The 13,187-nt window shown below is 43.9% G+C and overlaps 1 protein-coding gene and 1 long non-coding RNA gene across 3 annotated transcripts in view; one reads left to right on the top strand and one right to left on the bottom strand.

The window, feature by feature from the left end:
• LOC138664828 (uncharacterized) overlaps window positions 1–13,187 on the bottom strand; it is a 617,141-nt gene that overhangs the window by 73,572 nt on the left and 530,382 nt on the right. The window lies entirely within an intron of this gene.
• LOC138664827 (signal transducer and activator of transcription 5B) overlaps window positions 1–13,187 on the top strand; it is a 233,500-nt gene that overhangs the window by 151,102 nt on the left and 69,211 nt on the right. For both annotated transcript variants that reach the window (XM_069751807.1, XM_069751808.1), the window contains one exon: window positions 12,697–12,833. In XM_069751807.1, the coding sequence (XP_069607908.1) occupies window positions 12,706–12,833 (128 nt within the window). In that variant the 5' untranslated portion in view covers window positions 12,697–12,705. The remainder of the gene's footprint in view (window positions 1–12,696; window positions 12,834–13,187) is intronic.

The following is a 13,187-nucleotide window of genomic DNA, read 5'->3' as shown; positions in this document are numbered from 1 at the left end:
GCCCAGCACCTGTATATACATCACCAGCCCAGCACCTGTATTTGCATCACCAGCCCAGCACCTGTATATACATCACCAGCCCAGCACCTGTATATACATCACCAGCCCAGCACCTGTAGATACATCACCAGCCCAGCACCTGTATATGCATCACCAGCCCAGCACCTGTATATACATCACCAGCCCAGCACCTGTAGATACATCACCAGCCCAGCACCTGTATATGCATCACCAGCCCAGCACCTGTATATACATCACCAGCCTAGCACCTGTATTTGCATCACCAGCCCAGCACCTGTATATACATCACCAGCCCAGCACCTGTATATACATCACCAGCCCAGCACCTGTATATACATCACCAGCCCAGCACCTGTAGATACATCACCAGCCCAGCACCTGTATATACATACAGGGTTAATATATCTGTGAAGGCAGAGGGGTGACCTGCAAGTTGGGATGGGTAATTTGGTGAGGTAGAAAGTGTGTGACCTTCTGCACAATGCAGTGGAGATGAAGGTGGGGCACTGGTAGTGAGCTGATTAAAATCTTTGGTTTACTGTAAATTTCAGTCAAGTCACCTACACATGGACATTGTTTCCTCTCAGTTGACTGTTGTGGTTATGAGGTGCCATCCTACTGTGGTGTATAGTAACACCATTGTGCTGTAATTCATGCCTTTCCTTTCTCTGAAGTGTCTTCCTCCTTTTCGGCTCCTTAAAACTTTGCTGCCATCTGTCCTGGCTTTTAAATGCATACTATTTTTTGCCTTAACGGGTTGACTTGACGCCATGCTTGCATTAATGCTTTTAGGAATGCACTTGATTCATGCCAGATGCAGATGTGATGCCTGTGCCAATAGTAACCAGTGGGTGGCGCACTAAGCAATGCTTCCCGGCAGTCATGTGACTATAAGTTTGAATATGCAAATAGGCTCTTCAGAGGAAGAAAATTGGATCTCCAATACAAACTATTAGGAATTGAAATGCTAAATGTCAATATTGTCCCTTTACAGAGCCTTGCCACATGACTTCAGCTGTTTTCAGGATTATTGCTCTTAATCAATACATGGTAGGAGACCAGAATATTTTGCAAGATGGCAAAAAATGTTAGAATTTTTTTTTCTTATTTTGAAAGGCAAACATTTTGTGTGGGCAACATCTGATGTTGTGGATCTATACTCTTGCATTCCCCATGGCATTGCAATTACAGCTTTACAGTAAAAAAAAATACAGTTCTTATCCTAGTGACACTCAGTGATTCATTCTGCACCGTCTTACATTCAACACCAGTTATTACCTACCTGTGAAAGGATCCCTGATGGGGATATTTTCACTTGCAGGTCTGGTCCTATTGTGGTGGGAAGAGTTTTCATATACCGCTATCTGTCTGCACAAAGATGGCGGCGGTCTGATTTACTGCGAGAATTACGCACAGGCGCAGTGAATCATTCAGCTGATTCTAGCAGCAGATGCTTGACGTGTCTACAGGCGGTCACATTAAAACTGCGCATGCGCTCCTCCTGTACAAACATGGCAGCGGTCAGTGAATCATTCGGCTGATCCCGGTGGCGGCGTGTTCGAGACAGTGTTCCGCTGGTGGTACCGCGCAAGAGGCTGGTACCACCAGCAGTTTCCATATTGAGACACCCATCACTTGGGTGTTCCAATATGGAGGTCGGTGAACTTCCGCCGCTTGGAACTCTGGAATCCGGACACATCTGGACGGAGCAGGATGTGAAGACATTACACGGTAATTATATATTAAGAAGATACATATATATATTTTTTTAATAATTACATAGTGAAATGTGTTGAGAACAATAAAATCTAGAAATTATCAACTTAAATCACAACTAAGATCCCACGGAGGTCTGGAGTTGGAATGATGCTCAAAATCAAAGTGGAAAATTAAGTTAAAGGCTGATACAACTTCAGTGGCAATGCCTCAAGACAAGGAAATGATACTCAGTAGTGTGTGTGGCCTCCACGTGCCTTTATGACCTCCCCACAACGCCTGGGCATGCTCCTGATGAGGCAGCGGATGGTCTCCTGAGGGATCTCCTCCCAGACCTGGACTAAAACATCCGTCAACTCCTGGACAGTCAGTGGCGTAACGTGACCTTGGTGGATGGTGCGAGACATGATGTCCCAGATGTGTTCAATCGGATTCAGGTCTGGGGAATGGGTGGGCCAGTCCATAGCATCAATGCCTTCATCTTGCAGGAAATGCTGACACACTCCAGCCACATCACGTCTGGCATTGTCCTGCATTAGGAGGAACCGAGGGCCAACCACACGAGCATATGGTCTCACAAGGTGTCTGAGGATCTCATCTCGGTACATAATGGCAGTCAGGCTACCTCTGGCGAGCACATGGAGGGCTGTGCGGCCCTCCAAAGAAATGTCACCCCACACCATTACTGACCCACTGCCAAACCGGTCATGCTGAAGGATGCTGCAGGCAGCATATTGCTCTCCACGACGACTCCAGTCTCTGTCACGTCTGTCACATGTGCTCAGTGTGAACCTGCTTTCATCTGTGAAGAGCACAGAGCGCCAGTGGTGAATTTGCAAATCATGGTGTCCTGTGGCAAATGCCAAGCGTCCTGCACGGTGTTAAGCTGTGAACACAACCCCCATCTGTGGATGTCAGGCACTCAGACCATCCTCATGGAGTCGGTTTCTAACCGTTTGTGCAGACATACACATTTGTGGCATGCTGGAGGTCATTTTGCAGGGCTCTGGTAGTGCTCCTCCTGTTCTTCTTGCACAAAGGCTGAGGTAGCGGTCCTGCTGTTGGGTTGTTGCCCTCCTACGGCACCCTCCACGTCTCGTGGTGTACTGGCCTGTCTCCTGGTAGCACCCCCAGCCTCTGGACACTATGCTGACAGACACAGAAAACCTTCTTGCCACAGCTCGCATTGATGTGCCATCCTGGATGAGCTGCACTACCTGAGCCACTTGTGTGGGTTGTAGAGTCTGTCTCATGCTACCACGAGTGTGAAAGCACAACCAACATTCAAGAGTGACCAAAACATCAGCCAGAAAGCATTGGTACTGAGATGTGGTCTGTGGTCCCCACCTGCAGAACCACTCCTTTATTGAGTGTGTCTTGATAATTGCCAATAATTTCCATCTGTTGTCTATTCCATTTGTACAACAGCATGTGAAATTGATTGTCAAACAGTGTTGCTTCCTAGGTGGACAGTTTGATTTCACAGAAGTGTGATTTACTTGGAGTTATATTCTGTTTTAGTGTCCCCTTCATTTTTTTGAGCAGTGTATATATATGTAGATAACTAGCTACAGTAGCTAGATAATAGATGGATAGATAATTAGAATCTTCCAAGCGTCAGTGTCCCATGTGCAGTGCCAAAGCTGCTTTATGCTAGCAACATCAAAGAGCACAGTGTGGGCCAGCAGTGCAGCCATGCCCACGTCCCAAGCTGTTAATCTCTGGGAGCGCACCACCCCCAGAAAGTAGGAGGCAGACAAGCTGGGGGCACTCCTAAAAATAGAAACAGGAGTCCTACCTTTTAAGAAGACTCCTAAAATGGCCTAGAGGGACTTCTAAGCCATGGAATGCACATAGGAAGATAACAAGGTCTCTAGGGCGGTATGTTGGAGGTACCGTAGTTTTTTTTTAAAGTGGACCTGTCGTCTTGCTAATAGTGCCCAGTTTTTGTTCCTTTTTTATTCCCACTCCTCCCCCTGAATGTAACTCTCATAAAGACACATACTTATTAGGATGAATCATAATGCATTAAGCTCTTGGAGAGTGCCAGAAGTGTTTGGGGCACTTTATTTTTGACTGCCGTAGCCCCTGATGAATCCATTCAGGAAGAAACGCGTTGGGAGGCGGTCCCAACCAGGAATGGCTGATTGAATACCAAGCGATGGTTTCAAGGGTTCCTGTGTTTTTTTGACATTGGAGGGTATCACATTGACCGGATTGGTGAGATTGTTCTGATTTTCCCTTCTTTTCTACGAACCCTCTATTTTTCTAGACACCATTTACATGGTGATCAGTGGTACTGATTCATCCTAATAAGTTACATTGCTAGTGTTACTGGCAGTCTCTTTTCCTACAATCAGTTTCCCCATTCTGGTTGTGCAAAATTCAATTGTTTGAGTACCTGATTTTAAATATTGAATTTTAATAGGTATATTAAATGTTAAGTTTTAAGTCCCTATTTTTTTGCTGGTTGTCTGTGATAATTTGGGATCTGGTAAAAAATATTGATTTAATTGATTTGGCTATCTTGGAATTTTTCAGACTAGCCTAAAGACACCTCCTCCAACTAATCCTGTGAGCTACGCCCCCTTGATAAAGACCATAACAATGAACATACTGTGTGCTCTAAATAAGAAGACCCATATCTCTGGCACTGTATGGTGGATTTAAAAAATAAATAAAAAGAAAAGTGAAAAATGAAATACTTAAAGGAGCAGCTGGAATGTAAATTTCAAAAATTGGCCTCTCTTTCACCCTATGACAGGTCCTCTGTAAGGAGCCTTGCCACGTGATTTAGGACATAAAAGTGAACCAGAATCTCCATTTGCGGGCAGCTGGTTCGGTCCTGGCCTCATCTGTGCACAGTGGCTTTGAATCTAACACATTAGCTCCATGTTATTTGGGTGTTCTACGCTAGTCCGTGCTTTACGCAAGGTGGTGTGATGTGCAGAAGTCTGCAGAATTGTAGTGAGGGCACATACACGCCACGTTTTACTTAAAATAAATCAATATTCCCTGAACCTGTCATAAGATATGCAGAAGTGGATGCTTCAGTGACGGGATTCGTAACAGCGCTACCCACATATTTAGTTGGTGACTGTCGGACTCCCAGAAGAATGGAAACCTACAATTAGATGTCTGCTAGGCAACACCCCAGACCTATTTGTACCATTGCCTGGCAAATTGCACATTTAAGATTTTATTGGGAAGCGCATATTTTTTTTTTTCTTTTAGCCATGGGGTTTCACGTTTGGATAAATCTCCTGCAACATCATATGATTGTATTTATCAGAGATGACCATAAGAGTCGGAAATGAGTAATGTCTGATAATGATTTTTGTTGGACACACCTTGATCTCGAGCATTAATCCTATAAAACTCTCTGTAAATTTGTAATTCTTACATTTATTACTGTATTTCTCAAGACCGTGCCACTCAACTTACTCCAATAGTGCCCTCTAGTGGCAAAACTCTGCGTAAATTATTATAATTGCAGTAGTGATCATGAACTGGAACTGATCTGTGAAGATTAGTAGGATTAATGACCGCTTTATACTATTTTTGGCATCTGTTCTCAGTCTGTTTACTAGTAAAATGAATAATTGCAGTCACCGTGCACATGCCACTGTATTGTGAGTCCGTATATCACCGAGGTATTAATTTGGAGTATGAGCTCGTGCGTATGAGAAAGTACATTGGGTTATACGAAGGTAATTTGGGGGCCTCTAATGATTGACAACGCCTTGTTCTATACAACCACTTCTATGTATACATGAGAATAAGGGCAGCGAAAAGGATCGTCCAACATTAACAGATGATTGCCACAGCCCCCACCATCAGATGCTGACAAGGTTGCTGCTTTTTTCTACTCGGTGCCTAATAGCGGTTCCTATGTAATTGGGGTATCTTGGGATAAATGATTGTATGTCCTTTAATGCAAGACGCTCCCACTTGGATCTGTTGCCCACTTTCACAATATGGAATGCATACATTTAATGTCTCTTAGAGCTGATGAATTTAGTCTGCTTACTTTGAAAATGTCTAATCATTTTTTAACTCTTCTCTGCCGTTGTGACGAGGATTTTCAGAGTAAGTACAGCAGCCACATTGTAGACCTAATGTATGTACATCCATGTCACATTGGCTGTATAATCGTGCTATAGTTGCACTCCTAAAATGCTCATTTTTTTTATTTAACGGACCTGGTTCTTCATGTAAGGTCACCAGTCTCATCAGGTTTAAGGTTATTAGAGATGAGCGAATATACTCATTACTCGAGATTTCTCGAGCACGCTCGGGGGTCCTCCGAGTATTTTTTAGTGCTCGGAGATTTAGTTTTTCTTGCCGCAGCTGAATGATTTACATCTGTTAGCCAGCATAAGTCCATGTCGGGGCTGCCTGGTTGCTAGGGAATCCCCACATGTACTCGGAGGACCCACGAGCATGCTTGGGAAATCTCGAGTAACGAGTATATTCGCTCATCACTATTAATAATGTTTGCGGTCTGTATTGTGAAATCTGGAGACAGATCCGCTTTGGATCCAATCATGTATCTCCCTATTAGAAAACGAGACCTGGGAACATTACTGACATCTGGATTTGTAGCAGGTCCTCCTGACACGTCCCCTTTGTATTGGGGTTGTAGTCTGAGGGCCTGATATCGGTTGTATCTGCCTGTGAAATGTTCATGCTGGTGCTGAGCGTGCACTTGCTGTATACAGACTGCCTCCGACATGCTTTCGTCTTGTGATCCTATCTGTTGCTCATCACTGGCAGTCTCTCTGCTGACCTGTGTCAGGCAGCAGCTCCAATCATCTAATTAATGAGACTGATTTACAAGCATGAGATTGTGGTTACATCCAGAGTCCGCCATGATCAAACACCGACACGCTTGTACCAGTAGCTCAGGCTTCCTGATTTGGCATGCTTTAGTCCGCCAATGTTCCCTGGCCCGTGTCATTACCGCCTGTTGCACACTTTGGCTGTAGTTTTCATTTCCGTATGGGATCATGATTTTCTCTTTGCGGGTTCTATCTCATCCAAGGACACGTTCAGATCACTTGACATTTGTCTTCTCCTTGGCGTGTATAATCGGGGCCCTGGGAATAGCCTGAGTCTTCCTAGGCTAACCAGTTCATGTTTCTAGCCTGGGACTGCATTGCTTTTCTAATTAGCGCCCTGATTTGCATTCACCGCCTGAGGTCCTGGCTAGGAATACAGTTTAACGATTGTGAGTACTTGGTGCACATCCAACACCGCCCTTGTAGTTCCAAAAATCTTACGGCCTCAAATGCTGCGGTTAGCATTGCTACTGCACAGCACCTGATTTTTGAACGGTTTTGTGTAAATCCCTGGATTTGTGTTTTTCCTTAAGGCTTCTTGCATAATGTTTTTTTATTTTTTATTTTACTGCTGCTCTCTAATTTCTCCAATTGCCTTCATTGTCTTACATCTTGAGCCCCTATACCTGCTCTCAAGACATCTTCTGTACCTGTAAGTAATTTTCAGCGTGTCCTCGCTTCTAGGCTTATTAATGCATAGCCTCATTAGTCCTCTGAGTGTGCCAGTAGCCAGGACAGGTTAAGTAAGAGTTTCCATAGCAACTAAAAAATGGCATCCTAGTGATGAGCAGAGGGGGCTTAAGAGCTGGCAGACTGTCCGCTCGCTCTCTGACCACTGCTGCTAACCTTAGACAGTCACATGAAGGCTATCCGTTGGTAAGTGGATGGGCAATGGAGGACCCATGCCATTGCCTACTGTCACCATTATCACCCACCATTATCACCCCGCCTTCTCATTTCGTTGTCTGGGATGCCGCAGAGTGGGGTCTCTTGGTGACTTTGTGGTCTTGATCTGGCTTTAGCACTGCTCTGGGTATAGATTTCCCCCCAGATATACTGTGGGTGGAATACTGCGTTTGTTGAAGTAATAATTGTAGTTCCAGTATGTCCGGTTACTCTTTAGCGATACATTCCACATGTTAGAAGGAACTGGAGGGTCACTTTAAGATCAGAACGGATAATAGTAGCATGAAAGGAAGGAATGCAATGTAAAGTGTGACTATTTCTTACCTACAACGAGTACCTCCGCCTGAAGACGTCAGGGGCTGGTTAGAAGGCACACGTATAGGCAATCCATAGTAAGGAAGGTAGGCACACTTCTCCGACTTAGATCTTGGCAAAGGTTTTTTTTCAGTATCTGTTTCTCTGTTTCTTACAAAACCTTGCAAAGAGCAGTAGTTAAACCAATCACTTGCTTTGCTTTCGGCCTGTTGTGTGCAGCTTGTCTTTGTTTTCAACATTGTAGACGGCGCACCATCAGTAGGCTGAGGCCTGATGTCTAGGACTCCTGAGATGTGGAAGGACCATTGACTGCAATCTCACAAGATGGAAATGGTCCCGTGCATGTTATAGACATTTCAAACACTTTGCAACTATTGAAGAATTTTTTTTCTATATTAATGGATAGAATCCCTGTTTTCTCAGTTGTAGGTGTAACAGTGGTCCGAATGCTGAGCGGTGTATAACCCTGCCTATACCCTGGATTGGCCACTTCCTGCGTACACTGTGCATTCTCAGCAAGCTGCCAATCAGTGGTGAGGGGTGGAGTTACACAGACTAGCCTGACTGGTCTGCACATGAGACCTAGTCCTGCTGATAAAACACTGATTGTATTGAAGCTACAGCACACAACCCAATATGTGACACATTCCTGGACTCGGGGTCTCTGTCCCTATGTAACGCTACTCTCAAAATACATACAAAAAAAACTGCTGACAGATTCCAACTAACCATGTGGCCAAGATGGACTAATGATTTAAAAAAAAAAAAAAACTCAGGGACCAGCCCTTGATTTATATATTTCACCTTTTTAGACTTATTTTTTTTGTATTAATTCATTTCTAGCAGCTAAATGTTTTATGATTGTTGACTTGAGCTTTTTTTTTCTTTTAAGGGAATCTGACCTGCATTTACCAAGACCTCTCTGTATCTCTGGTTCGTCACCCGCCTTCTCTTTATCCTCTACTCCCTTGTGTATTGCAAGAGTTGCGTAACAAGAATTCTGCCTGAAATTGCTCTTCCGGCAGTAGCAGCCATGTGTCGAAATCGATACGTTAACCTTTTTGTCTCCAGCGTTGACTATTATAATTTGTACATTTTGTACCCTTCGTCCTTTGGTCTTCAGGTCTGTAGTGGGGTTGTCTATGTTTAGGCCTCGTTCAGATGCCATTCAAATCTTTCTTATACACATCAGTGTTTTGGATCGTATTGTTATCGGTTTGGTCAGTGTCAGTAAACCATCTTTCTCACATCTAAAAAGAAATGACAAAGCTTCCCCTACCCATTCCAGTGTTAAAAAATGATGGCACACCGACGTGTGCTGCCCGTGATCTTCAGAGGCCTATAAACTAGTATGGGTGATTTTGATCCATGCATTAGATCAGAAGTAGACACCTTTTTTTGCAGACAAGTGATCAGCCACATTAAAAATAAGAATGCAGAAGTGGTGACATGTTTCTATGAGGGTAGGTGCATCCGGTCAGTATTAGGCAGCACTTTGGACGCAGGTGATTCAGCATGTGTTCATTGAACCATGCGGAATCACCATGTCCAATACATCTATGGGTGGCATTTTTCTTGCGGAGGCTAGCGTCTCCTCAAGATAAATTGACATGCTGCGGTCTGGTGATCCTTGGGTGTCACAGCATAGTGGATGAGATTTCAAGAAATTCCATCTCTACTATGTGCACTAACATCTGGCCGCTGCACAAGTATGCAGCGTCCAACCCGCAGCGATTACTGATTGTTTGCACAGTATACTTTTCCTCTGATTGTTCCTCTCCTGGTTTTGGCTTCCAATTATGGAGGTAAAATAATGACTAAATACTGAGTGTGAACATGGCTCAACAGCCATGCTCATGTGATTATACCAAGACAATTTGATTTAAACTTGAGAAAAGCACAAAAATAAGTAAGTTTCACACAATGCTATACCTGTATTTTTTTCCACTAAAAACGCCGCAAAGACTGATGGCAAGGTCTTTGCTGTTTTTTTTGTTTGTTTGTTTGTTTGTTTTTTTGTACTTTCACATTGCTTTCTTTAAAAAAAAAAACTGCAAAAAAGCTGAAAGAAATGACATGCTGTAGTTTTCAAAATGCATCACATTTCCAATTTGGTCACAAAAAAAGTGTAAGTGCGTGAGATTTCTTAAATTTGTGCTGTGAAAAGCAGCTTTTAATTTGCATTTCATAAACGTGGCAAAAATGCAATGTGTGAACATAGCCGTATGTTTTTTTATGATTAGCGATGTCGCTCACCCCATGTTCAGGCATTGCACTGGCTTAGGTATCTAACTTAAGTAACTCACTATGGTTGTTCATAACCATGGATACCTAAGCTACTGCACATCGGGTAAGCGATATAGCAAATCAGAAGAACTATACATTTGTAATTGGAGGTATTTGCTAATATTATTATTATTACACCTACTACAGATTGGGATAGCATCACTGACTTACTGTGAAGTTTGTGTGAGATTAGATTGTGAGCCCTGATGGTCCATACAGTCCCTAACTGTTAGGCCTGCCACCGGGAAACGTGGTCAGTTTTTGCGATTGTTTTTACTGCTTTTTCTCTGAGTTTACCAGTTTTGATTTCTTTCTTTTTTTTCTTTTTTTGTTAATTCCGCCATACTGCTGCAGAGATATGGGCCTTTATATTCAATGGAAACTTTTATGGCCAATGCAAGGTGTGAGGCTCACAGGATTCTCTGGTGGCGAGGCTCACAGGATTCTCTGGTGGCGAGGCTCACAGGATTCTCTGGTGGCAAGGCTCTCCGGATTCTCTGGGGGCAAGGCTCTCAGGATTCTCTGGTGGTGAGGCTCTCGGGATTCTCTGGTGGTAAGGCTCTCAGGATTCTCTGGGGGCAAGGCTCTCAGGATTCTCTGGTGGTGAGGCTCTCGGGATTCTCTGGTGGTAAGGCTCTCAGGATTCTCTGGGGGCAAGGCTCTCAGGATTCTCTGGTGGTGAGGCTCTCAGGATTCTCTGGTGGTGAGGCTCTCAGGATTCTCTGGGGGCAAGGCTCTCAGGATTCTATGGGGGCAAGGCTCTCATGATTCTCTGGGGGCAAGGCTCACAGGATTCTCTGGTGGTGAGGCTCTCAGGATTCTCTGGTGGTGAGGCTCTCAGGATTCTCTGGGGGCAAGGCTCTCAGGATTCTCTGGTCGTGAGGCTCTCAGGATTCTCTGGTGGTGAGGCTCTCAGGATTCTCTGGGGGCAAAGCTCTCAGGATTCTCTGGTGGTGAGGCTCTCAGGATTCTCTGGTGGTGAGGCTCTCAGGATTCTCTGGGGGCGTGGCTCTCAGGATTCTCTGGGGGCGTGGCTCTCAGGATTCTCTGGGGGCGTGGCTCTCAGGATTCTCTGGGGGTGAGGATCTCAGGATTCTCTGGGGGCAAGGCTCTCAGGATTCTCTGGGGGTGAGGATCTCAGGATTCTCTGGGGGTGAGGATCTCAGGATTCTCTGGGGGCAAGGCTCTCAGGATTCTCTGGTGGTGTGGCTCTCCGGATTCTCTGGGGGCGTGGCTCTCAGGATTTTCTGGGGCTTTTCTTAGTCTGCTTTGCATTATTTCCCTGTGAGCCACAACCTTTTGTAAAAAAAAAAAATGTAAAAAATATGTCTGGAACCGTATGGCAGAGTTTGGAAAAATAAAAACCTAAATACTCAGAAGAGCAGCGGGAATAATATGGGAGCAAAAACTGGCCATTCTATACCTTGTGACAATTCCTCTGTAAAGCTTCTTTGTGATGGCGCTTGAACTTTTAACTCTATAAGTGTACTAGTCCCCTACAATGATCGCTATGAGCAGTATCATTTCTCATTTGTCAGGAGACTGATATTTTTAAGCCAATGCTACAAATTAATTGATCACTTGACTTTATATAAGCGACCTTTGTTCACAGGTGATTACATCCACTCTAAAGGGAAACTGTCAACTGGTTTGTGCTTCCCAACCTGAGAGCAGCATAAAATAGGGACAGGTTCCCTGATTCCAGCAGAGTATCGCTTACTGGGTGCCTGGCTGATGTTTGGTTAATATCACTACCTTTTCTGCCGCATCTCTAGTGTTACCGTTATTGATGTACACTGCCTAACCTGATTTACAGCTTTCTTCTTGGGCCGAAAGTTGCTGATCAGTGGTGGGGAGAAGGATTACTCATGAATATTGAGGAATACATAGTTGGAGGCCATCACGGACAGGACTAGCACAGCTACAGCAGATAAAACAATGTTTTATCAAGACTACAGTAAAGCTATGTTCACATGTTGTGTTTTTGCAGCGTTTTTTTTTTTCAATGCTTTTTTTTTATGGAAATTTTCACCTGTGTTTCACAGCTCCAGCAAAGTCTGAGATTTCAGAAATCTTATTCACACACCTTGTTTTTTTTTCCTGACTGTCAAAAGAGCTGCATTTTTTGCAAAATGAAACATGTCACTTCTTTCAGATTGTTTGAATCAAATTATGTTTTTATGCACTAAACTTGACAATGCTGCAGTAAAAAAAAAAGCACCAAAACACTGAAAAACTCAGCAAAACCAGCTTTTTTGATGTTGCTTCTTTACTGCCAAGAGAGCAGGTTTTGCCTGTGGGGGAAAAAACGCACAAAAAATGCAACTTGTGAACATAGCCTAAGAGGCCCAGGAAATCATATACTGCTGGAATCAGGGTCTATGCCCATACCTTTTTTATTTAACGATGGGATTACATAGTCAGAGGCCTCCATTTATTGTATATGACCCTGTGTGACATTTCATTAGGCATTGCCTGTATGACATACCACATCACATTTTTGTGTACTGTTTTGGCTTATGGTTTTGTACCCTTTACCTTCCTAAAGTTGCCTACTCCGTTCCGCCACAGATAAATAGTTTTACAAGACTGTTCTCTCCATGTCCTGCAGGTCGTCACCATGGCAGTGTGGATCCAGGCGCAGCAGCTCCAGGGCGATGCCCTACGTCAGATGCAGGCTCTGTATGGACAGCACTTTCCTATAGAAGTCCGACATTACCTATCACATTGGATAGAAGCACAGTCCTGGTACGTGCCGAATATCCCACTATTAATCTGCCGTCGTCTTCATTCTATGAGGGAAACCAAACTAAAACCCTTTTGTAATTGTGTGCTTTGTTTGGCTCAAATAATGTGTTCACATTTCAATTTTGTAATATTTCATTGACATATTATCTCTTGGCATACAGGTTTTTTTTGTGTGAAGGTGGTCTCATGCCACCATAGGAAAAGACCAGATTATAGCCATTTTAGAGCTGCCCCTAATAAAGAAAAAGAGGCTGTAAATAAACTCCTGCTTAATCAATGATGGTCCCATGGAAACTAAATACAATGTATACCCTCTTCACAGCAGCGCCAGTTAGGGGTATTGGTGTTGCACTT

Source organism: Ranitomeya imitator, chromosome 2, assembly GCF_032444005.1.
Source record: "Ranitomeya imitator isolate aRanImi1 chromosome 2, aRanImi1.pri, whole genome shotgun sequence".
NCBI classification, from domain to species: domain Eukaryota; kingdom Metazoa; phylum Chordata; class Amphibia; order Anura; family Dendrobatidae; genus Ranitomeya; species Ranitomeya imitator.
This window is presented reverse-complemented; position numbering and strand designations above follow the sequence as displayed.